Here is a 22,538-nt window from a genome sequence, read left to right on the forward strand (position 1 = left end):
TTTATATAAAAGACACATATGGGGGGTATATGATAAAATTAATATCAAACCCTGTCTCACCCAGAAAGAAATGGTGTAAGCCCTAGAACTTTCATTTATATGTGTAATATATAACCAGGTTTCAGTATATTGAAAAGAAAGTTTCTAGACCATATTTTAATTTGGGTCAGAATCTTTTGCTTTGGAGTGTAAAACCCTACATGGAAAGTAATGACGATAATTGCAGAGAAACAAACTGTATACTATCACAGGAACACTGTGAATATTGGATTGTTTTGAAATCTCCAACGTGCCAGTGGTTGTTGATACTTATCCCGAAGAAAAGTGTGTCATGTCGTCAGTTGTACTGCTATCAGCACCAAACAGCAATCTGATCTCTTAAGTGTAAAACTGCACGACAGATCCCAGCTCATGTGTTAAGTTCTGCCTGTTATTGAGGATCTAATGGATACCATTGTAGTTGTTGGAGGTAACCTCCATCTATACTTGAAGTCAGCAAGTGGGGAGTCAGAGACCATAGACCTGCTCCTAGCAGTCTTCAGTTTCTTAAATCACAACTTATATCTTGTAGTTGGTAGCACAATTGCTATGGCTGAAACAAACCTAATGCTTTCCCATGGTATCTTCGAGCCACTAGATATTGAAGCTAGATCTGATGATGCAATAACGAGGCAATGTAGCAAAATAAGTTCTGCCCATTTAATCCTCCTGGATTTTTCACTTTTTGATCACCTGGTTTGTGGACTTTTTACTGAGGATGAATCTCACCACATGTTTCTCACCCACGGTATTCACATGGTAAATGGACTGCCAGTGTCCGTCTTATAAGATAAGGTCACTGTCATGCAGCTAGAGTTAGGGGTATTTGGCTGGTTGCACCAGAACATGTGTGCACATCTGTGTGAACACATGCATGTGTGTGTGGGCAGCACGTGTGATATTACCATGGTGCGCAGTCCAGCAATTGCGCATAGTTAGCCTACTGCAAGCGGAGACTCTGCAAGGTTAGATGTTGACCTAGGATATGCCCTGTAAGGTCAGTAGGGTTCACTGGATAATCTATAGTTCCACTATATTGTACACATGGGGTAATCTTCCTCACACTGCATGGATAGGATTGATCTGCATGCCTTAGGGACCTATCTATCAGTGGACATTGGGGAGCACAAAGAAGAAAACCACATCTAAGGTATTAGAGTTGAAAAGTATATATCTGATAGAGACATCTAGCCGCAGATTCCCCAACTTTGAATTCTCCCCAGGCGCCAGTCTGGATCTGGAAATATTTCAGCAGTACCTGTGTCGCTACCAGATATAGTATTACCGAAGGTAAGTAACTTTTACGTTTTATGTTGACATGCTTTCATCCCTTTGTATCAGGGTAACAAATACAGATGTTAACAGACAAGAAAGAATTCTATGCAGCAAAGTTCTCAGACTGTGGTCCCGGACCATTAGTAAAGAAATCTGAGAGACAGAATCTTTGCTAACAGAGTAAATAATTGTTGGACCTGGCGCTCTCTGCAGGGTTGCCCCAAACATTTTGCTTTCACTCCATTGCTTTGCTGTACCCGTTTCCGTTGGCTTTTAGGACTCTGTGCACTTTACCACTTCTAATCAGTGCTAAAGTGCTTGGATTGGCACACACTTGATTGTAATATTTAATTTACTTGTACGTGCCTGGTATATGGTGCCACATGTACCCATGGACTGTAAATTCAATGCTACTGGTTGGCCTGCAGCACTCACTGTGCCAACCACTAAAGTAGCACTTTTAAATATGTCTCAGGCCTGCCATTGCAGCCTGTAGTGCAGTTTTAAATTGCTATTTTGACCTGGCAAAATAAACCTTTTGCCAGGCCAAAACCTGCCTTTTTTTAATACATAGAAGTCATCACTAAGGTTGGCCCTAAAGGGTAATTGGACAGGGTGCATTATATTTAAAAAGTAGCACATGTGGGGTTAAGTTTTACTTGTTGTAGTACAGAAAATTCCCTAAATTTGTTTTTCACTACTGTTTGGTATATCTCCTATTAGATAACATTGGGTTACCTTACTACAGTTAATAAGTGCTAACTTGGGATTGGGAGCAGATAAGGGTATCATGTTTAGACTCAAATAATTTGTTAGAGAAAATCCTCTTTCAAGGTAAAGTCAGATTTTAAGTCACCAGTCTGAAAATGCCACTTTTAGAAAATTGGCATTGTTTTGTCCTAGCCATTTGTGCCTTCTACCATTATCTTGGGTCACATGACTATGGATGGCTTTGTTGTTGGAGTTTGTGTATTCCTCCCAGACAGGGGTGTGGATCTGTTCCCTGCCCCACTTACACTTCAAAGGTCTTTCTTCCAGTACACACAAAGGACTTTGGCACCAGCCCTTTTTCACCCCAGACTTCTAGGAGATTTGACAGGGCTAGTGAGGAACTTTCCAGAACCAGATGTAGGGCATGGACAGGGTGTTCCACCTGCAAAGGCTGGCACCAGGTATAAATATTGGACCTCTTGCGCCACTCATCAGTACACTCCCGAAGCTGTGGGTAGAAGGACTGATTTGTTCCTCAGAAGACTGCCCTGCTGCTTAAAGCCTGCCTTGTTCCGCAGAGGACTGCCCTGCTGTCTGAGAAGGAAGACTACACCGGCTTCCTTCATCCCAGGCTAACCTGAGTGACTTCAAGGGTCAGTTGGCTGACCTCTTGTCTGAGCTTCAGACACAACTAACTCCAGAGGCCTCCCTGCAACTGCTCAGCTGATCTTCTGCAACCGGATCTGCCTGAGCCCTGTCTGCATCTACTAGACTGAGTACCTGATACCCAAGAGGTGCCTCACTAGATCCTGGACCCTTAGCTGGCATCAGAGTGCACTCCTCTACAATGAAAGGTTCAATCCTGAAGATTTGGGCTCTTTGCTACTGCAAACTGGCCCGTTCGCGCCGAGATTCTGCCTCCTGCAGCAACCGCCACTGCAAAGCTTTGGTAAACTCGACTCTTCATGCTACAGTGGCTGCCAGCGACGACCAGCAACTCGAGATCTGCACTTTGTGCTACAGAAATCACCACCCGAGGTGACCACCAAAACAAAGCTCCAGTAGCGACTCTCCGCCACACCTGACCGGTTGTTGATGCTACAGGGTCGATCATTCACAACGCTTTTCCCTGCTCCTCGCGTCCTCCTACACTGCCCACTGGACTTTTTTGCGCTGGACTTCGAGAAGGTAACTTTTTCAGCAGAACTAACCTAGTCCCTTTATCTGTACTTTTAAGTGGTATATTGACCTAATACTTTGAAATTGCATATCTCTAGTTCTGCTAATTGGATTTTCGTTGTTCTGGTGTCGTCTTTTTTTTTAATTTTCTCTAGTTTTCTAATTTGGTTTGGGATTTTTCTCGTGTTGTGTTTTGCATAAATACTTTACACATTGTCTCTAAATTAAACCTGAAGAGAACAATGAGAGAGCTAGGGAGGCAAGGGTACGTCCGTATCCCCTGTAATGTATATGAGTTTAATCAAAAATGGACGAACCCAGTGGTGTTGGTACGATCACTGGCAAGCAGTGCTTGGGAACCCACTAGGTGAGTAAAAGGCCCCTCACACACCAACCTGGTTGGTGTCATGCTTCATCATAGGGGCCCCAACCGGGTGGCCGAGCGCCTCCCGGTTGTGCTGCAATGCCTGACTACAGCGGAGCTGGTGTGGTGTGATAGTGTGATGTGGTGAAAGATTAAAAATACCTCTGAGAATCCTCGCCGAGGGAAATTTATTGATGGCGGCTCAGGATATATTAAAATTAAAAATTATGTGAAGCAACTACGAAAAGGATTCAATTTCTAATAGTTGGCTATGTGGTTGGTCTACATGTTTCAGCCCACCTCAGGATGTGCGGGGCTTTCTTCAGGACCAGGAAGTGCAGTGAGTGGCAAAATAAGGCCACGTGAATAGTAAAAAATAAAAAGGGTAATTTACCTACACACTCTCTAAGGTGTGTGGAAGCGGTATCAGCTCATTGGCAGACACCGCAGCGAAAAAAGACCTGTGGGAAAGAAGAACACAATACACAGACACAGATAGCAAATGATGCTAGGATTCGCAACAAATATAAAATGCAATCTTTTACTGACTGTGAAAGGATCAATGTTGGCAAACGGTCGTACAAGTGGCAACACACACTCTGTGACATGCGGCTATTGGCTGGTGCTCCACGATGTCAAGTGATTGAGCGGGCGGAATGCCCCCTCAGTGAGATATCAGTGAGGCCAGCAGGGAGCATGTGGACTGTCCTCGTGGGGTGCCTGGATGGTGTAGCAGGCAACTAGAAACGGTGATGCCGTGTAGCCACTGGCTGAAATAGTCGGGCTAGATCGCAACGAGTGAGCGATGGTGCGATTAGCATGTCAATAGGCTGTGCGTGTACCAGGCTGCGTGTAGGGTACAATGTACAGTAGTGGGGCGATTACCCTTTGGTGGCGCGCTACAAATGAAAAATGTAGAATAAAGGAGAGGAATATTACACTATGGCTGAATATTGATCGCTGATCAGGAAGGGGAGGAGTGCGCTCCTCGTAACACAGATTCTGCGAAGGAACGAAACAAAGTCAGGAATGGGCATTTATAGCAGTAGATATCCCGGCAGAGCCAGCCATAAACAGCGCGCGTCACCTTACTTGTTCAGAGAGCAGCACCCGCTAGCCAGTGATCGTACCAACACCACTGGGTTCGTCCATTTTTGATTAAACTCTAAATTAAACCTGACAGCTTTTGTGCCAAGCTGCCAGAGATTTAAGGACAGCTTCATTTAGTGACTTTTGTGGTTCATCCTGACAAGGATTATGGTTGTTGCTTGACAACCCCCTCAATTAATAACCCGATTTATTACATCTCTATAAAGGCAAGGGCAAGTAATGGATTAGATACTTGACAAATGTGGAGTTTCTCAAGTTAATCTCTTTCACTCCCATGTGAGTTCAAATGTGTGCTGGTTGGTGTACACTAGAATGTCCTCAGTTTGCTGAGGGATTATTGCAGATCAACTCTTCATTCCTTCTACATCATGTGTTGCAGCTGTATCTTGTTCTTCTAGAAGTGATGCAAAAAAATAATAAAATGTGATGGCAGGGTAAAGGTAAAGTAAGATCCCATTTCATACCAATGTATGGTGCCCCTACCTATACCTGAGACCATATTCCAGTTGATGATGTGAAGTATGAAACTACCAATACCATAATATAACATTAAAGCAAATCAAAAGACCAGATCATTAAATGATCTAATTTAAACACAGAGTGAGCACCAGATTGGATACAAAACATAATATGAATTCCATCAACCTGTTTAAAGCTGTAGCTGTAGGTGCTATCCTTCATGGATTGGGGCCCTCCACAAAGTTGTGTCTCCTTTAATTTGAGAGGGATGGCATACCTGTAGGAAAGTGCCCCTTTTTGCATGGTTCCCCCCCACTTTTTGCCTGACATCTGATGCAACCTGTCTTGATGTGCCGTGCGTCCAAGCCAAACAGGCGCCCAGGGCCTTTGTTATTTCCCAAGTCTGTACCTTTGTATCCACAATTGGCCCATCGCTGGCCTCAGGTAAGCTCATTGTTAAAGGTACCATGGATACCAAGGGTACTGTGATCAGGAAAGGCCTCTAAGGGTTGCAGCACCTATTGTGCCACCCTTAGAGGCCCTGCACCTTAAACACACACACACACGCAGCCACTGCAGGATGCGTGCTTTGGTGCAGAAAAGAGTGAAGAGTCGACATGGTACACATCCCTGTGTGCCATGCCTGCAAACCACTGCCTGAGGCCTAGGAAAATCACCCTTCTAGCAAGGTGCACTAGCCCTTAGGTGAGGGTACAGTGACATGAGCCCTGTACCCCTACAGTGTCTAAGTCCAATCTTAGTCATTGTAAGTGTAGTAAAGCCATAAAGAGGATATGGTCTGAGAGTTGGTCATTACAAACTCCACAGCTCCATAATGGCTTTACTAAAAACTGGGAATTTTGGTAGGAAAATTCTCAGCACATTAAACCCACACTGATGCCAGTGTGGGATTTAATGTAAAATGCACTCAGAAGGAATTTTAAATATGCACCCTGAAAATCAACCAGCTCTGGTGTGGTTCTTGAGTGTCTGCCTGCCATTTACCACCATCAGACAGGTTTCTGGACCGCTGGGTAGAGAGCCTCCACAAAGCACATCCTGAGCAGAGGTCTCATGCCCCCTCCCCCAGGATGGGCTGGATCCACGAAAGGGGAAGCTTCAAAGGCCTGCCGCCTTTGGAAGCTGTCCCTGCCTTTTGCTGCCCCCAGCAGCTGGCTCCCACCGGTTCTGGCCCCTACTTTGGGCAGGAGAATCGGTGGGAAAACCAAGCTTGAAAAAGAGGTGTGTCCAACTTTGCCAACCCGACCCCTCAGGTGGGGAGAACGAGGTGAAGTACACATCTCAGTCTCCTCCATCTTAAGATGAGGGTACTCAGCCAATTAGGAAGCGGCTCATGCCCCCTCCCACTGGCGGGTGGCATAATAGGAGGTGTACCCACCCCAAGGAAGGCACCCATTTATCCCGACCGGCACACCCATTTAACACCCCTAAATGTACTATTAAGGGGCGACCCTGAACCTTGCCTCCTCAGATTTGAGGAAGAAAGAAGAAGGACGGAAGAGACGTGCTGACCCAAGAAGAAGAAGTGGACACCAGCTGCTTTGGCCTCAGCCCTACCTGCCTGTCCCGTTTACGACCTGCCTACAACAAGAACCCCGGCTAGTCCGGCAGCTAGCAACCCCCAGAGCCTGGTGGACCTGCCCTGCAACTATCTTACAGACTCTGTCTCCCATGAGCACCGGATTTCCTCAAGTCAAGACTCACCTCCAGAATCCCGATTCCGGTGACTCCGCAATTCGAGACCACTTTGCACCTGACGCCCACGGCTTCAGTTTGAGTTGCTCAACATCCCAAGGAGGTCTCCCCAGCGATCCTGACCTAGGATTTGGTGATCCCCAACCTCCCTCAAGCCTCAAGACATCGCCAGCAGCATCAACCTTGAGGGTCCCCGCGACTGGAGCTGGTAAGAAATCACAACGCCAGAAGACACCCCTGCACCAGACACCCCACGGCCTTGGGTGGCCCAACCAACGGTGTCCAGGCATCCCTCAAGATCCAAACTTACCTCTCCAGCTGATGATCGCCTTCCGGAAGTCTCCCTGCCCGAGCCTGCAGCAACTTCACAGAACCGAAAGTCTACATTGAGAAGCATAGGGTTCCTGACACCCTGTTTGCACCCTGCTACTGGCCACCCCAGTACCGCTTGTGGTGCCTGTTCCTGTGCTGGGTGTTGGCCCCTGCAGTGCTGACCTTAACCCCAAGACCATTGCTCCCATACCCGAGTGGCCTGCTTGGAAGCACTCCCTAACCAAAGACCCCTTAGCCCATTTGGCTAACATTTGGCCACTGCACTCTGCACCCGGCCGCCTCAGTGTTACTGGTGGTGCAACTCGAGTGCCCATCCAGACCTTGGGTAACTTTGGTCCCACCCCCCAAAACTCACCCTTGTAAGTTGTCTACTTACATGAGAAACCGCTAACACTTTTTTCCCATAGGAACCCATGTTAAGAGATTTTGGGCCTAAAAATGTCTAAGTGTTGAACTGTTGTTGTGTGAATAAAAGAGAATTCAATTGCAAAGTATTAAAAGTCCTACTTACCTTGTATTGAGGGATCCTAAGGTGTGGTATCTAGGCATACCGTGCCCGATTAACAAAAGTAATCTGAGACAAAATCCTAACTTTACGACTTTTGGTATTCACAAAAGGCATTTAGGAATAGTAAAGTTAGGATTCCTAACTTTACTACTCCTAAACTGGGACAAAATCCTAACGTTACGACCACAGATGTAAACTACTAGAAAACTGGACCTGCTCCATCAAGGAATCCTATCCCTCCATTATCCAATCATGCCATATCAGTGACAGATCAGTTCCAATTTTTAAGGTACATCGTATTTCTTCTCTTTCACAGGACCATCACTGACTTCATAGACTTTTTTTAAAACAGGCTTTTCTACAGAAAATATTTGTATTTAAGTATGTATTTATCTAAGTGCTCCCGAAATCCACCCCGTGGCTGGTTTTGACTTTGGTGTAGAATCACCTGGAGGATAATTTGGATTACAGGAAAATGTCTACATCTGTTCATAATCGGTATGGAGATTTCAGCACAGAAAGTATGCAGGCTGATATGTTTCAGCAATGGAACCTTATGGGGCTTCTGTATTCATTTCATGTGAAATATTTATAATTTAATACTGCCTTCTCAGGTGGCCATTGCTCTGGCTACAAGAGCATTGAACATTCAAACTTTGGCTTCTTTCTCTCTTAAGACAGTATTCTATTAAGATATGATTACATTAAGGGGCCGAACACGATCTCGATAGGAAACTCTTCAGACCGTATCGGTTTCGGAATTGTTTCCGAACGAATCGGGTTCTGCAAGTCCGACCGATTACAATGCTTCCCAACATAGTTTGGTCGGACTCACATTGACTTCAATGGAAGACTGTGTTCCGAACAAGAACACAGGCTCCCATTAAAAAAGGGGTGGTTGGAGAAAACCTTGCTCCCTGTGACGGGCACCCCATGATGCCTGCCCCACTCTGCATGGTACCGTAGCTCTTAGGGTGACTGGGGCCTCCTATTGGCCCTCCGAAGTCAGATTCCAAAAGCCATTTTGTGTCTGGCAGACCGAATCGGAACGGCTGTCCGAATCAGTCATCGTAATCACACGTTCGGAAACCATGTCCATAGAGCTGTATGACTCAGCTCCGCATGACTCAGTCTGTCCGAATGCCGTTCAGAATGGATTCGGACAGCCCAAACAGTTTCCTTATATCGTAATCGGTCGTCCAGAAAGGTGTCCGATTAGGTTGAAAACATTGGTTCCAAATCTGATTCGGTGAATTTGAATCCCATTTGGAGACTTTCTGTAAGAATGAAATCTTCCTTTTTACCAAAGGTTGACACAGAATTTCATCTGTTTGAGGAAATTTCACTTGCATTTTTCAATCTTCCTCCTCAAGATGAACTAGATTTCTTCTTTCCACAGATTCCTTGTTGAATTCTCAACTCACTACACTCCCTGAGTGAGTTGAAGGGTTGCTTGTTTATTCATAGTTTTCTTTATTTACTTGGTCTAAGCTAATATCTAGCCTTTGCCTGTAGTGGAATTGACATCACCAACTCTTGTGATGCCTTATATTCAATCCATTTTTGAAGTCTTAGAGTGCAGCCCGATGCTGGTGAATAGTAATATTGCTAAACCAATTCGGGTCCATTCTGGCTTCTGTGAAAAGGTTCACATAAGACATTTGTTGGAAGATGTGTTTTCATTAGAAAGAATATGACCGGAAGTAGGTATCTTTGTCTTCCCTTACCCTTCCAAGGTATGGTTTCAGTTTAGAAGCTCTTAAAGGCTGGTATGTAGCATTCTTTGCAATCTTTAGAATCTAGAACTCTCCCTCTTTTTCTGTTTATGGTGACCTCTGGAGTTTTAACTGCATTTGTTCTTCAAGGGATCACGATTTAAATACTTGCATTCTTGCTCACTATGACTTTTAACATTTAAGACAGTATTCCTCATTGCTGTGAGTTTGGGTAGATGAGTTTGAGAATTACAAGTACACACTTTGAAATCATTGCACCCTACCTTTTTACCTAGTGGGCCTGCAGCACTGATTGTGCTACTCACTTAAGTAGCCCTTTAAACATGTCTCATGTCTACCATTGCAGCATGCGTGTGCAGTTTAACCTGCCATTTCACCTGGCAAAATAAACCTTTTGCTACGCCTAAACCTTCCTTTAGATATGTCACCCCTAGGGTAGGCCCCGAATGGCCTAGAGGGAAGGGTCCAGTTTATCTAATAAATATGACATGCACTTTGAAGTTAAACATGTCCTGGTAGTGAAAAACTCCTAAAATAATTTTCCCCACTGCAAGGCGTACCTTTCCCGTAGGATAACATTGGAGCTACCTTTTTACATTTAATAAGCTGTAGCGTCTAATTGGGAGCAGGTAGACAAGTCACGTTTGATGTCTAGAATTGTAACTAAAATCCCCCTTTAATGGGAAAGTCTGGTTTTTACTCATAATACTGAATAGTCCAGTTTTAGATTATTGGCATTCTCTTGTCTTAACCATTTGGTGCCTGCAGCCTGATCCTGGGTCACATGACTAGGTGTAGCTGGCACTTGGTTGTTGTGTATTGCTCCCAGACAGTGGGACAAAGGGAAGATAGGTTTTGGTGGAATGGGCCACTCTGAGTTAACGAGGGGGAGGACCACACACGCAGATCACTAAGTCTCTGCCTGAGCACACTCAAAAAAGGGTTTGTCACTAGTCTATTGTGACACCAGACAAGCTAAGACCGGGAAAGGGAGGAAGGGGGTGCCTGACGCCTCAGGGGGGCGGAAACCACTAGAAGCGTCCTCCACTTCAAAGTGAGCACCATGTATAAATACTGGATCCTTAGACCCAAACTTTCAGTACACTTCTGGACCTGTGGATTCTGCCAGGAAGAAGGACTGCCCTGATGCTGAAAGTATTGCCACTCTGCTGGACTGCTGCTCTGAAGAACTACTGCTCTACTGTGCTGACCTGCTGCCCTGGGTGAGAAGGACTGGACCTTCATGTGTTGAACCCAGAACCCCAGATTGACTCCAAGGGCTGGTTGGCTGGCCTCCTAACTAGAGCCTCAGGTACCGAAGGCTCCAACAACCTTGGACCCAGCACCTGTTCTCTGCCATCTCTGAGTCCTAACCTGCCATGTGGTGCCAGCCCAGTCCTTGACAATTGGAAGTGGGCCTTAAGGTGCTTTGCCTGCCCATCTGTGGTTTCAGCAGAACCAACGCATCTCCTTTGCTGCGCAACCCTGAGCAGTACCCCTGCATCGCTTCTCCTGCGTGGATTTCCCCAACGCAAGGACTTTGCATCACTGCCTGCAGCTGTCCAGGAAAGTTTGCTGCGCAGCACATGTTCAATGCAGGCCTTCGTATCGCTGGTCCCTTGTCGATGGCATCCTTTAAGACAACGCAGGACTCGACAGCATCCTCGAAGATGACTCAGGACTCCACTTTTTTAGTTTTTTACAGGAACAATGGTCTCTATCAAGGAAAGGATTGGTAGAAGGAATCTTTATATAGATATACAGTAATATCTATATGTTGCTTTCCAACTGGACAAAATCATTTATTGTGAGGAATTGAAAAAAAAACAACCTACAAGTGGGAGCATGTACAACATTCAAAAGAAAAAGAACTCCGGCAATTGATGAGGCGTGCCCAAAAAATACATCAGCTAGGCCAGCATGAATTACATTAGGGTATTTGGGAACAGCATAATAATTAATATGTATTTGTGTCAGGGTACAAGAGGTTGAAGACGTTTACATGTATCTTTTCTCAGGCACTATTTGCCTTGTCCTGAAGATGATCCCAGAATTGCTCTAAAGGGATCAAAACGCAATTGACCTCTTGTACTCTGACACAAATACAAATTAATTATTATGCTGTCCCTAAGTACCCTAATGTAATTTATGCTGGCCTAGTTGATGTACATCTGTAGAGCTGCATCTCTCTGGTTCTACTGACTGGATTTGTATTGTTTTGTCTTGATTTATTTATTAAACTTTACTCTATTTGTCTAGTCTTGAGTGGGACTGTTCTTGTGTTGTGTTTTCACTTTGTTTCTTTTTAAAGTGTTGCATCCCCCCCCCCCGCCCCCCAACCATTAACTCAGTTTCTTACATTCCTTGTCTGTTTGAGGTGGAGGAATATGCCCATCGCCTTAAGCCCAGAAAGGCTCTCCGATCCCGTTGTTGAGGGAACAGAAGAAGGCAGGATTAATGACCGACTCTTGGTTAATTTAGTATTAAGAGAGAAAAGGCCATCAATAGACTTGTCTTGTTGGATTTCTATATTAAGAAGTGCTCCTAACCCCAGGCAGTAAGAGCCCTCTATTACTCATTTAGTTAGGGGTAGAGTAGTGACTTTGGCATGGTTGTAGGAAGTTCCCGTAACAGCAATTTGTCGAGCTGCAACTCAGTCTTCTCTTCATAAGGTTGCAAAACATGATTACTCTGCATTCAGTCAGGCTCAATTTGGCATGGCATTTGTGCACAGGTTTTTTATTTAAGAATTGAATGCTCTGATCAGTGTTGAACCCTCCTCCTTAGGTGAACTGCTAAGGCAATCTTTTAAGATGTCAGAGAGAAGAAATATCTATTAAAAGAACATGTTACTTACCTGTGCTAAGGCCTGCCCTAATGAACAAAGAGCTTTCTGCAGAACTTCCCCATTGCTGTCCCATGTTCTCTCTTCTGAGAAAATGTTCATTTGTAATTGCATAAAATTCTGACCTTGCTCTTTTCTTTTTTACTGGACTGATGTCAGCAGTGTGTGCCTTTTTAACCCAACACTTAATTTCTGGATGACGTTGGTAGAAGCCAGAGCTGGCACTGCAGTGACGCCACCTTAAGCTAGAAGGGTGAATTGCTGAAAAGAAATACCAGCTGTAGAGGGAGCATTTAATCTGGCAAATGTGCTCCACCTGCCAAAAATTGGTAGCTATCCCAGCCACTCTCTTTAAAGTGTATATATTTGTTTACACTTAATATAGTGCATAAGGGCTACATGGGTCTAAACCTTGAATCGGGTGGATAGGATATCCACCAATTGTTTGCAGTTGTCCTGCATCCACCAAACTCTGAAGTACCCCACTAGTTTGCTGCCTGGCTATACTTCAAGAGTAGCAGTCTGCAGGAAATAGTTTACCCATTACAGGTCTCGAGAAATCTACTCTCCCACTCGCTATGGCAAGTTAGATTTTAACCGGGTGAGCTCATTTTAGGTCCTACTGGCCCATTCTGGAGAGTTGATCAACAGGGATTCTGTTCACTCAAAAAGTGAATAAGCAATAAAGACGCCTTTAAATCTTGTGTTTTATACTGTCACATTTGCTGTTGTTCAAAGACAGAGGTCAAATGTCAGATTATGTCTTGTGCAGTTAGCTGCTTATTTTGTACTGGAGGTTGGTGTTTACTTTTCTTTTTCTGACTTCAGAGTTAGATTTTGCAGAGTGAACTGTCTGACAATCATGCTGTTCAACGAGTGTGAAATGAAAGGCTGTAGGATGTCAGTGTGTTTTTTCTAACACAACATTTACATAGTTTTGTAAATGAACTGTACAAATATTTCCGTAGTTATGAAAACAATCTTTTTGTAAGGCTGCGTGATGGAAACAAATATTTTAATAGGATCAAAACAAATCGGAACACTTTACTTAATGATGTGAAAATGATGAATATTTTTGCTGAAACTCAATTCCACACATTATTGTTTTTACGCTATATAGTTTTATCAGTATAACTGCATGTTAATAGGAATGCTTGTGGCCATTTCAATGGAAAATGTAGTGTCTCTAAATTAGAGTGTACTGCCACATCTTGCTTTAGTAAAGATATTTATTAAAAGTGAGAGTTTTTAAACATTGACTGAAAAACATCCCTGCCCCCCCTCCTGATGAGAACGCTATTACTGAAGTAAAAGGCAAGTCTTTTGGTTGCATTTTAGAATAGGTGTAATCATGGAGAGTGGGTGAGCTTCCTTGTGGCATTCTATAAGTGTTACTTTATGATTGAATGGCATCCCATATCTTTCACAGTGGTTGTGGTTTCATTTCAACAATGTCGTAGGGCAGTAGAAGACACTGCATGACCTTTGGCTACCCATGGCCTTACCATTGTTAAGCAACCTTTAATTCGACTGTTTAAATCACAGGGGTTGCCAAGCATCAATAATACAGTGTGGCAGTTAGAACCCCTAACCACCTTCTTTGTCGACAGGTTCTTAATTGTATCCTTCAATTTTCTAAGGATCAGATGCTTTCAATATCATTATCACACTTTACTTTTTCTACTATTGTTTCATGATGTGATGTTTCTAAATATGTGTTGTTTTATTGCATTTTAAAAGTGTTGATTTTTTTAAACCAACCATAGAAAATATGATGAACAAGTGTTAATACTCATTGCAGGTTACAGGCATGCCCTAAATTATTAAATAACTAGATCAACTAAAATTCAAAACTGAGATAGTCCCTTGAATTCTGAGCAGTGTTGTCAAGAGGAAGAGGAAACTAAAGAGCTGATTAGATAAATGTGTTCGTGTTCTTTAATGGTCTTGCTGGTATGCAGAAACATCATACATTTATTTATACAAAAAGGTAAGGCTGTTATGTAAATGAATCATTAAATTGCTTGCCAATTTAAAGGTGGGCTCTGAGGCATTTTTGACCCGCTGACGTGCCTTTACAACGTAGAAGTCTATTTCAGATTAAACAGCTTAGTTGCACTTCACAGGTCGAGTGAAAAGTCCCGCTTCATTACTCATCACCCAGCGGAAAAGCAATTTCATATTTACTCTTGTTATCTACAAAAATAATTCACAGCTGCTTCTGAGTTAAGTTTGTTATCAATTCATATATTAATGAAGTGAAGACCTGAATATTAGGCAACCAAAGCGCTGTAATTAGATTTAACAGTCGTAGTGTTTTGCCATATGCAACTTTTAAACATTTTGTTAAACTCAATTACTGATTAAATGAAGTTATTAATGACAAATTGAAGCAATTACACGCCTTCCCAGGGGAGGTTAAACACGTTAGCGAATTCTGTCCTTTTACTTAGATCCAGTATTCTTTCAAGAGAATCAGCAAGAGGCATTGAAACTTAAGGTAAATAAATATTACAACTGAAGAAACCTGCATACAAGCTCATCTATGAACAGAATGAAATGAGTTAATAAAACCATAAGACAAATTATTCCACCCATAATTTGGAGACTAAAACAATCTTTGTGATGACAAGCGTAAAGGTCACTGTATTAAGTGACAAAGCACAACACAATCATCACTGACATATACGTTGACACATGTAGAAAAAGCTGCCCTGATTATCGGGTTATCTCTGATGTGTCATGGATGCTTTTCCCAGATCCACGTCTCATTAAAATCTGCTGCTAAATTTAACGGGCGAGAGACGTATGTTCAAAACAAAATTCTAAAATATACTATTCCCTCTGCAAATTCGTTATCATTGTGATATCTGCAACTGCACGCTTGGAGCCCTGCAAGTTGTACATGATGTCACATTGCTGGGCGGGACCATCAGGGCTCCATGACAGTGCTGTGCCCAGGTGGCTAGATTTCCAGCCGCCACTCAAATTAATGAATCCTCATGAGTAAACAACTTTCAGAGTGAAGTGGTTTCAGCAAGAGATCTATAACTCACACTCATGTTTACGTGGTGCTTGAAGGTCGGTCACAACCTTTGGAAAGGAGGTGATTTGCTCAAAGAAATGGAATGGAAACTTCTTTGCTTATGATAGAAGGCTCCGTAGAGTCATAATTCATGAAAATAACTTTTTTGTTCAATTAATTCAAACTTACAATTTAGTCAAAAGATCACAAGTTAAAACATCATGCAATAAAATCCATCATCGAAACATTTTATCACACCTAATCACCAAAACCGTAGAGTGAGGAACAGGCTTGTCCCTCTGCTCAAGGGACTGGGACTTCCAACTGAGTCCTTCAGCAGTGTCACACCGAAGGCACATACAAATCCTGATATTGGCTTCATGGATGGGAAAGCAAATTAAAATGAGTTTCTGTCCCCAGACTGGTGGTGACTGGTCATGAGTCATGTGGTAACTAGCTTTGTGAACAGGTTCCACTGCTGAATGGGGGAGCTGGACTCTGAATTTGCACAGTCTTCCAATTGGTAAGTTTATTATGAACCTCCAGCTGAAAAATGAGAATCTGTAGCAAGTATGCCTCCAGCTGAAAAGTGAGGATCGGTAGCGCATGTGCTTGTACTACATATGGACCTAATGGTGGCCTTTCATGGACTGGTGGTGTTGTTGATGCTTTTGATAGCTTTCATTGTGCCATTATTGGCACCTAATCAAATGCTGGGTCCCAAAGCTGTAATGGCTGTTACTAGAGTTGTCACTTCTCCCTCCAAAGGTCATTTTGATAATGGTGATTCGGGTGCTGACTCAAAATGTCAGGAAGGCGGGGAGGGAGTGGCTGGTAATAAGGTGAATGTAGCTCCTCCTCAGGCAAGTGGTCTCAGTAACTAGCATGAAAGTGTGGTAAATGAGATGATGGCAACCATTTCTTTTCAGTATTATACTTTTTCTGTTGCCCTGTTGGGAAGGGCCTCTTCCACTCAAGAAGGTATGTGCTCGACAAAGTTACAGATATTTTGCATAGTAATCCTCTAGAAGAAACCCCTTTTTTATTACATTCACTTAGGTATTCAATAATTTGTTCCCTGAAATGTGGGACAGGCCAGCTTCCATATCTGCTCTTTCAAGGACAATGCTACAAAGAATAGGTGAATATTGAGTATGATACTGCTGAAAAAAGTAATCTCATGGCTAACTCCCTTGAGGTTCATGCGGCTGATTTCAGGGAAAGCTCTGATACATTTTCAACCCTATCACCAGAGAGGAAGTCTTGAAAAATGGTTGCTACGGCTTAAAAGCTCCTGAAACGTGAGAGCCATTATGCTGCCATGAATTTGGTGGGATACCAATGTTCCTTGTGGTAGCTGGTGAAGAAAACAGTGAACCATTTGCCTAATGTACAGTCAGAGGATTTGATCTACTAGTTTGTGATGGTATGGAGTGATCAGAACATGTTACATAGTCTTTTATGGTGGATACTTCTAACTGCAGATTCCTCAACTTTTTAGAATATCCCCAGGTGTCTGACTGGATCCCGGGATTTCTTCCAGCAATGATCCTGCCAGTAGATGATACTCTGTGGCTCCACAATAACTCCACACCACCCTGGAAGTGACAGAGCAGAGGGTCATATATGCACCATATCTGCACACTGACGTCAGTTCTTTCTTTCTGCACCCTTTGCGGATCTGGAGCTCTGCTCCCAACTTTGTCCATCTTCCTATGACTCCAAAATACTCATCACTTTCACAGTGTGCTGGTGAATGATGTCCCCACTGAAAATGATAAGATTTAGGTCATCTAGAACCTGCAGGAAGCAGATGTCATCACAGACCCGCATTTGTTATGTCTGTGATGCTTGGGCTTTGACCATAAATCTGGGTTGTGCAACACGTGTTGCCTCATGCACCCAAAAGCGATTCAGACTCTGAAGCAAAACTCTATATCACTGAACATAAAAAGAGCTTGCAGTCAATTCTGCCTCACTTTGGTGCACCTTTGGGCCCTACTGAGCCAGAGGGATTTCCAGTCAGTCTTGTGCTTACAAGTGCACCCTCTTCACCATCTGGCCCCTTAGGACCTGCTACTGGACCAATATTAAACTCATTTACTGATTTCTACTCCAGCGCCAAGGTTCACACTTATTCCTTCTGTACTGACGCTGATACATCTTCCACCAACACTCATTGATGATCCAATCCTAAAGTCGATCTCTGGCCTGGACTGACGCCAGCCTGTTCATTGCCTGTGTCACAATATTATGTCATGGAAGCAGAAACAGAGGTCATACAAATATATTCAATTCCAAGACCTCTGCTTCAACACCAGTGCAAGCAGAAAATTCACACTCTTTTTTGGTTTGACAATGCAGATGGTCCTTCAGGACACTGATGATGATGAGGAAGAGGATAGATTGCTTCTCCCTCATTATACTTATGATGCATTCTACTTACAAATACCAGTGGGCTAGACACAGCTCCCAAAATGGTGCTAGATTCAATGGAAGAAAGTGCTTCATTGACAGTGGTGGTTCGGAGGGAAGCTGGAACACTAGAATTGCAGTTGCATACTATTGAAACGAAAACAAAAGCATTGACTGAGATTCTTCAACCAGGGCCACCTTCATCTGAGCTTTTATTGCAATTTAATGAAGCCCTTATTGATGCCTTTCTGGCTATGTGGTCCAAGCCATGTCATGCCACCAGTCAATCGAGCTGTGGCTAGGCATTTTAGACTGACTCCCTGTCTCCTGGACTTCCCAAAGAAAGATCTTACACCGGAGAGCCTGATTATTCAAGCTTTGACAAGCAGGGTCAATCCAAATTCCTTTCCAACCAAGCCTCCTGATAAGGAATCAAAAAGAATAGATGCTATCAGAAAGAAGTTCTCTTCAATTAGTCTAGCCCTCTGATCTATCAATACAGTTTGTCTTTTGGATACTAAAACCCACGCATTGTGGGTTACAGCCAGCGTCTTCTAGCTGGCTATCCCATTATACCTTAGGGCCTCATTAGCCCAGATTATACATGATGGTTGTGATGCAGCTACAAATGCTATTTGAGCTGGCCTGGACAATGTAGACTGCATCAGCAGAGCTATTAGCAACAGTGTCATTAATGCTTAGAAGTCGTGCCTGTATGATCATCCAGTATTTCTGAAAACATGCAAGCATCCCTAAAGGGCATGCTATTCGGTGACCCCAGGCTGTTTGGAGAACAGGCTGATTTGGAGCTGCAACAATTCAAGGACAATCACGCTAATATCACCATCTCTAGGACTATTGACAGCACCTAAACAATTTCTTCAACAATATAGTAGATTCAGAGGCTATTTATTTTAGCTTATAAACAATTCCAGACCTCCCAACTTGTACTGCAACAGCCAACCCAGCCCTTTTAAGTCTACGGACATGGCACCAACAGGAACCATTCATCAGGGAGAGCAGCCCTCCAATTCTTCCCTTTGTGCACCAGCTTCTACCAAGTCTCTTTAGTTTGCCCTTTCAGGTTCATGTCTGTCCAGTAGAAGGCTTAATATTGCAATTCCTTCCTACCTGGAGATCAAACACATCCGGCAAGTTGGTCTTACAAATTTCTCACCCCTGGTGCCACTCTCATGACCATTCGCCTTCGAAGTCCGGAAGTTCAGCAGAGTTGAAGGAATCGAAGAAACATAATTCAAAGAATGGGTTCCCGTCATCCTGCCCCTCCCACCATTCGGAGTTGGTCGACTCCCAAGTTTCTTTAGACCACATAGTTGTACCTCCCACTCGGAACCAATTCTGTGTTCGGTTGTTATGTACTCCAACTTCCCCAAGCCATCAGCAACACTTCAACAACTCCACCAATTCAAAATGGCACTAGGCTAAATTTTTGTCATTGCTCTTTGGAGTTTGTCTTTGGGGATCTTGATGGTCAGGATTTTTCAAACACAGCAGGACCCTGACTATAACAAAAAATATAATTAAAAGAAAATGTGTAAGGCTTGGCCTCTTACACCACCCTGGGTATCATGCTTCATCATTGGCCAGCCACATTCGTCAGAGAAATATCTAGTGGAAAAAGAGCTCCCTCTGTTTACAGGGAGTGCTTCTAGGAAGTGGTGAGAAATGAGATTTAGTGTGTGATGATAAAATTCTCCCTTTACCTAAGGTGCGCCATTAATTCAAGGCAGGACAATGAAATGGTTAAATATAACTGTAATGCATGGGAGTGATCATTGCTCTCGCAGCTAATGGGCCACATTTTGTGATCCGTTTTCTAAAGGGGCTGATACACAAGTTCCCTCAAGCACCTTTCATGATGCCACTTTGGGACCTTAACTTTTTCCTCACCTTTCTGATGTCTCCTCCCTTCGAACCTATGCACTGTTGTACTCTCTGCTTACTTACCATCAACACGGCTTTCCTCGTTGCCATAACATCAGCTAGGCAAGTGAGCAAGTTTCAGGTATTGTCTGCATTGCAGACATACTCCTCATTCTTACCAGAAAACTAGTTCTCCTGTCGAAAGCAGCTTTCCTGCTCAAGGTGATTGTGCCCTTGCTCACAGAGCAATCTATCACTTTGCTGGCTTTCTATGTACCACCTCATCTTTCCAAAGAGGAAAACGGCTCCACCACCTCGATCCTAAAATGGCCCTAATAGGATGACTAACTTTTCATGGGTTTTTCTGGAGCGGAGAAAGGCAAAGCAATACAAAAGTGAACCACCTCAAGATGGATTGTGTTATGTATCTAGATCTGTTATGGGCTGGCCAAGAAGCAGCCTTCAGAAGGCTTCTGCGCTCATTCTGCCTTAGTGAAGGTTGCTACTATAGTGCTGACATGTATTGGACCAGTTCTGGACATTTGCCAGGCTGCTATGTGAACATCTGCCCACAAGTTCACAAAGCATTACTGCCTGAATAGCCTAGTCCGGCGGTACTGCTTCTCCCGATGGGTCCGGCAGCATTTCCTAGTCCTGAGCCATTCCACATACTTATCACAGGGGGAGGTACTGCTTTGGTATCTGTTCACAAGGAGAGAAGTCTGCAGTTAGAAATCTCTATTATCAGAACAGGTTACTTACTTTGGGTAGAGCTTTTTCTAGGAGATATTCTATCTAACTACAGATTTCTCACTGACCCACCCGGCTTCCCATTCTGTGGAATTGACTCATTTAGTCCAATAATAAGCTCTCAGTCTTGATGTCTGCGCACTGTCATATTCTGATTCCAGTGGCTCTGCGTCCACTGCCACTGACAGAGATCAGAGAGAAACTGATGTAAGTATACAGAGGTGGTACATATATAGGTTCTGACTTCACATCCAGGGCAGGGTAGATCCGACGCGGAGCCACACAATGTCCACTGCCGGCGTGCTAGGGAATTGCTACCAAAGTTTCTGGATCCAGTCTGATGCCTAGGAAAAACTCACAAGGTGAGGAATCTTAGGTCAGATGGAGTCTCTACCAGAATACGGCATTACTCAAGGTAAGTAACTTATTCCTCCAAGATCGTGTGTAGTTGATGGAGAACTATAACCTGTTGAGGTGCAACGTTGTCGCATCATTATTTGTGAGCTCAGATCCATCAGTTTGGAAGTGATGGTTTTTCTTCCACTGGTGCAAGGCAGGCAGGTTCTGGTGTTGATGGTCAGTATCACTCCATGCAGTATGACAACAAGTATGAGGGAGTAGCCTTTATTGAGTGGGTGTATACCGATACTGTTGCTCTTTCCAGATGCACCCCAGCTCAACATGTTTATTTGGCAGGCAAATGAGTGCAGTGTTCAGGTGAAGGCTGCCAGCAGGCTACATATATCTTCACAAGAATTGTTAAGATATACTTGTGTGTAAAACACGTTCAGTGGTATGCTAATGAACAGGCATCCTTCCAAACATCATTCTTGATCTCGTGACCCTGGTTTATCAATTACTGTGTTTTTCATGGTCTGGTAGATCGCTGTATTATCTGCTGAATACATTTTCCTATTGCATGTCCGGTTCCTTCTCTTTTCCCCATTTGTTTTAGAGTGTTCTTTTGGGGAGACTTCCGTTTGCCTTACTTCTCACCTGCCACGTACCCCTGATTTTCTCCTTACCTTGTCCGTCTCATTTTTGTTTTCCTCCTTCCCATTCTCCCCTCCTATATTGCTCCACTGCCTCTTTTTACCCACTTAGGTCTTTATTCCCCTCACCTAGTTCCCTTCCCTTTTCTTACCTCTTTTGCTTTTTCCTGCCCTCTGTCCCTGGTCATCTTTTCCTTTTTCCTATCGGTCATCGTACATTTGAATAACAGCATGTTATTTTTTATTACTGAAATTCTATTACGTACCTTTTAAAACATAAACTAGGTAATTGTTCGTATTAATCCTGATGCTTTAAACATCATCAGAAGTTTTTTGTATTTATTTGTCGTTTTACATCCGGACCTTGGATTCAGTGTATTTTCATATCTATTGTTGTGTCTCATAATGTTTTAGTTAATAGTAGCCACATCTGTCTTCTGACCTGTTAAACCACCATCCGTAGAACGGCTAGCTTTAAAGGAACCATAATACGTGTACTGCTGTTGTAAAGTTTCATGCTGAAGATAAGTGATCTAAAGGCTGAAAAAAAATCTGTCTTTATTTTATTAAACCAACGTATAAAGAATTGTTTTTTGTTACAGAACTGGGTTGGGAAAGCAGAGAAGCAGAAACTGCTGTCGGAGACTCTCGATTTATCAGAACTTTTCCACCCGGACACATTCCTAAATGCTTTGCGCCAGGAAACTGCACGGTAGGTTGACCAAGGTTACTTCTAAAGCCGAGGAACGTTTTGAATACTGTATAATAAAGCAGAGCTAAGCAACCTGTATAACACAATTTACGTAATGCTTTTAAAGAAATGTAACGAAAAAGAGGCCAGTAAGTGCTGAACATTGTACTTTTAGAAAGGACTTATATACTTTTTTTATAACACAATATGCCCAAATGTTTCTTTAATTTTTTCCCCCGTATTTTAGAGAGATGAACTGTTCGATGGATAACCTTAAATTTGTGGCATCATGGCGTGGACGGATAGCTGAAGCCAAACTTCAAGTTGAGGTACTATTTTGTATGTTTGCTAACGTAGAAAGTTGGTTATAGCTGATTTGCAAAGGCTGGTGTGCTCTTGTAAAATTATAAGATGCCAATTAGTGAGTAAACACTTAGGGCCTGATTAGGATGGCGGTCCGACCGCTTCTGGCAGACCATCGGTGGCGGTCCAACCGCCATCCAACA

General features: G+C 43.4%; 1 protein-coding gene across 1 annotated transcript in view; it reads left to right on the top strand.

The window, feature by feature from the left end:
- DYNC2H1 (dynein cytoplasmic 2 heavy chain 1) overlaps positions 1-22,538 on the top strand; it is a 1,714,832-nt gene that overhangs the window by 1,620,585 nt on the left and 71,709 nt on the right. Inside the window, exons 87-88 of the mRNA XM_085621461.1 lie at positions 21,944-22,053; positions 22,280-22,361. Of these exons, the coding sequence (XP_085477587.1) occupies positions 21,944-22,053; positions 22,280-22,361 (192 nt within the window). The remainder of the gene's footprint in view (positions 1-21,943; positions 22,054-22,279; positions 22,362-22,538) is intronic.

Source organism: Triturus cristatus, chromosome 8 (genome assembly GCF_964204655.1).
Source record: "Triturus cristatus chromosome 8, aTriCri1.1, whole genome shotgun sequence".
In the NCBI taxonomy this organism is placed as follows: Eukaryota; Metazoa; Chordata; class Amphibia; order Caudata; family Salamandridae; genus Triturus; species Triturus cristatus.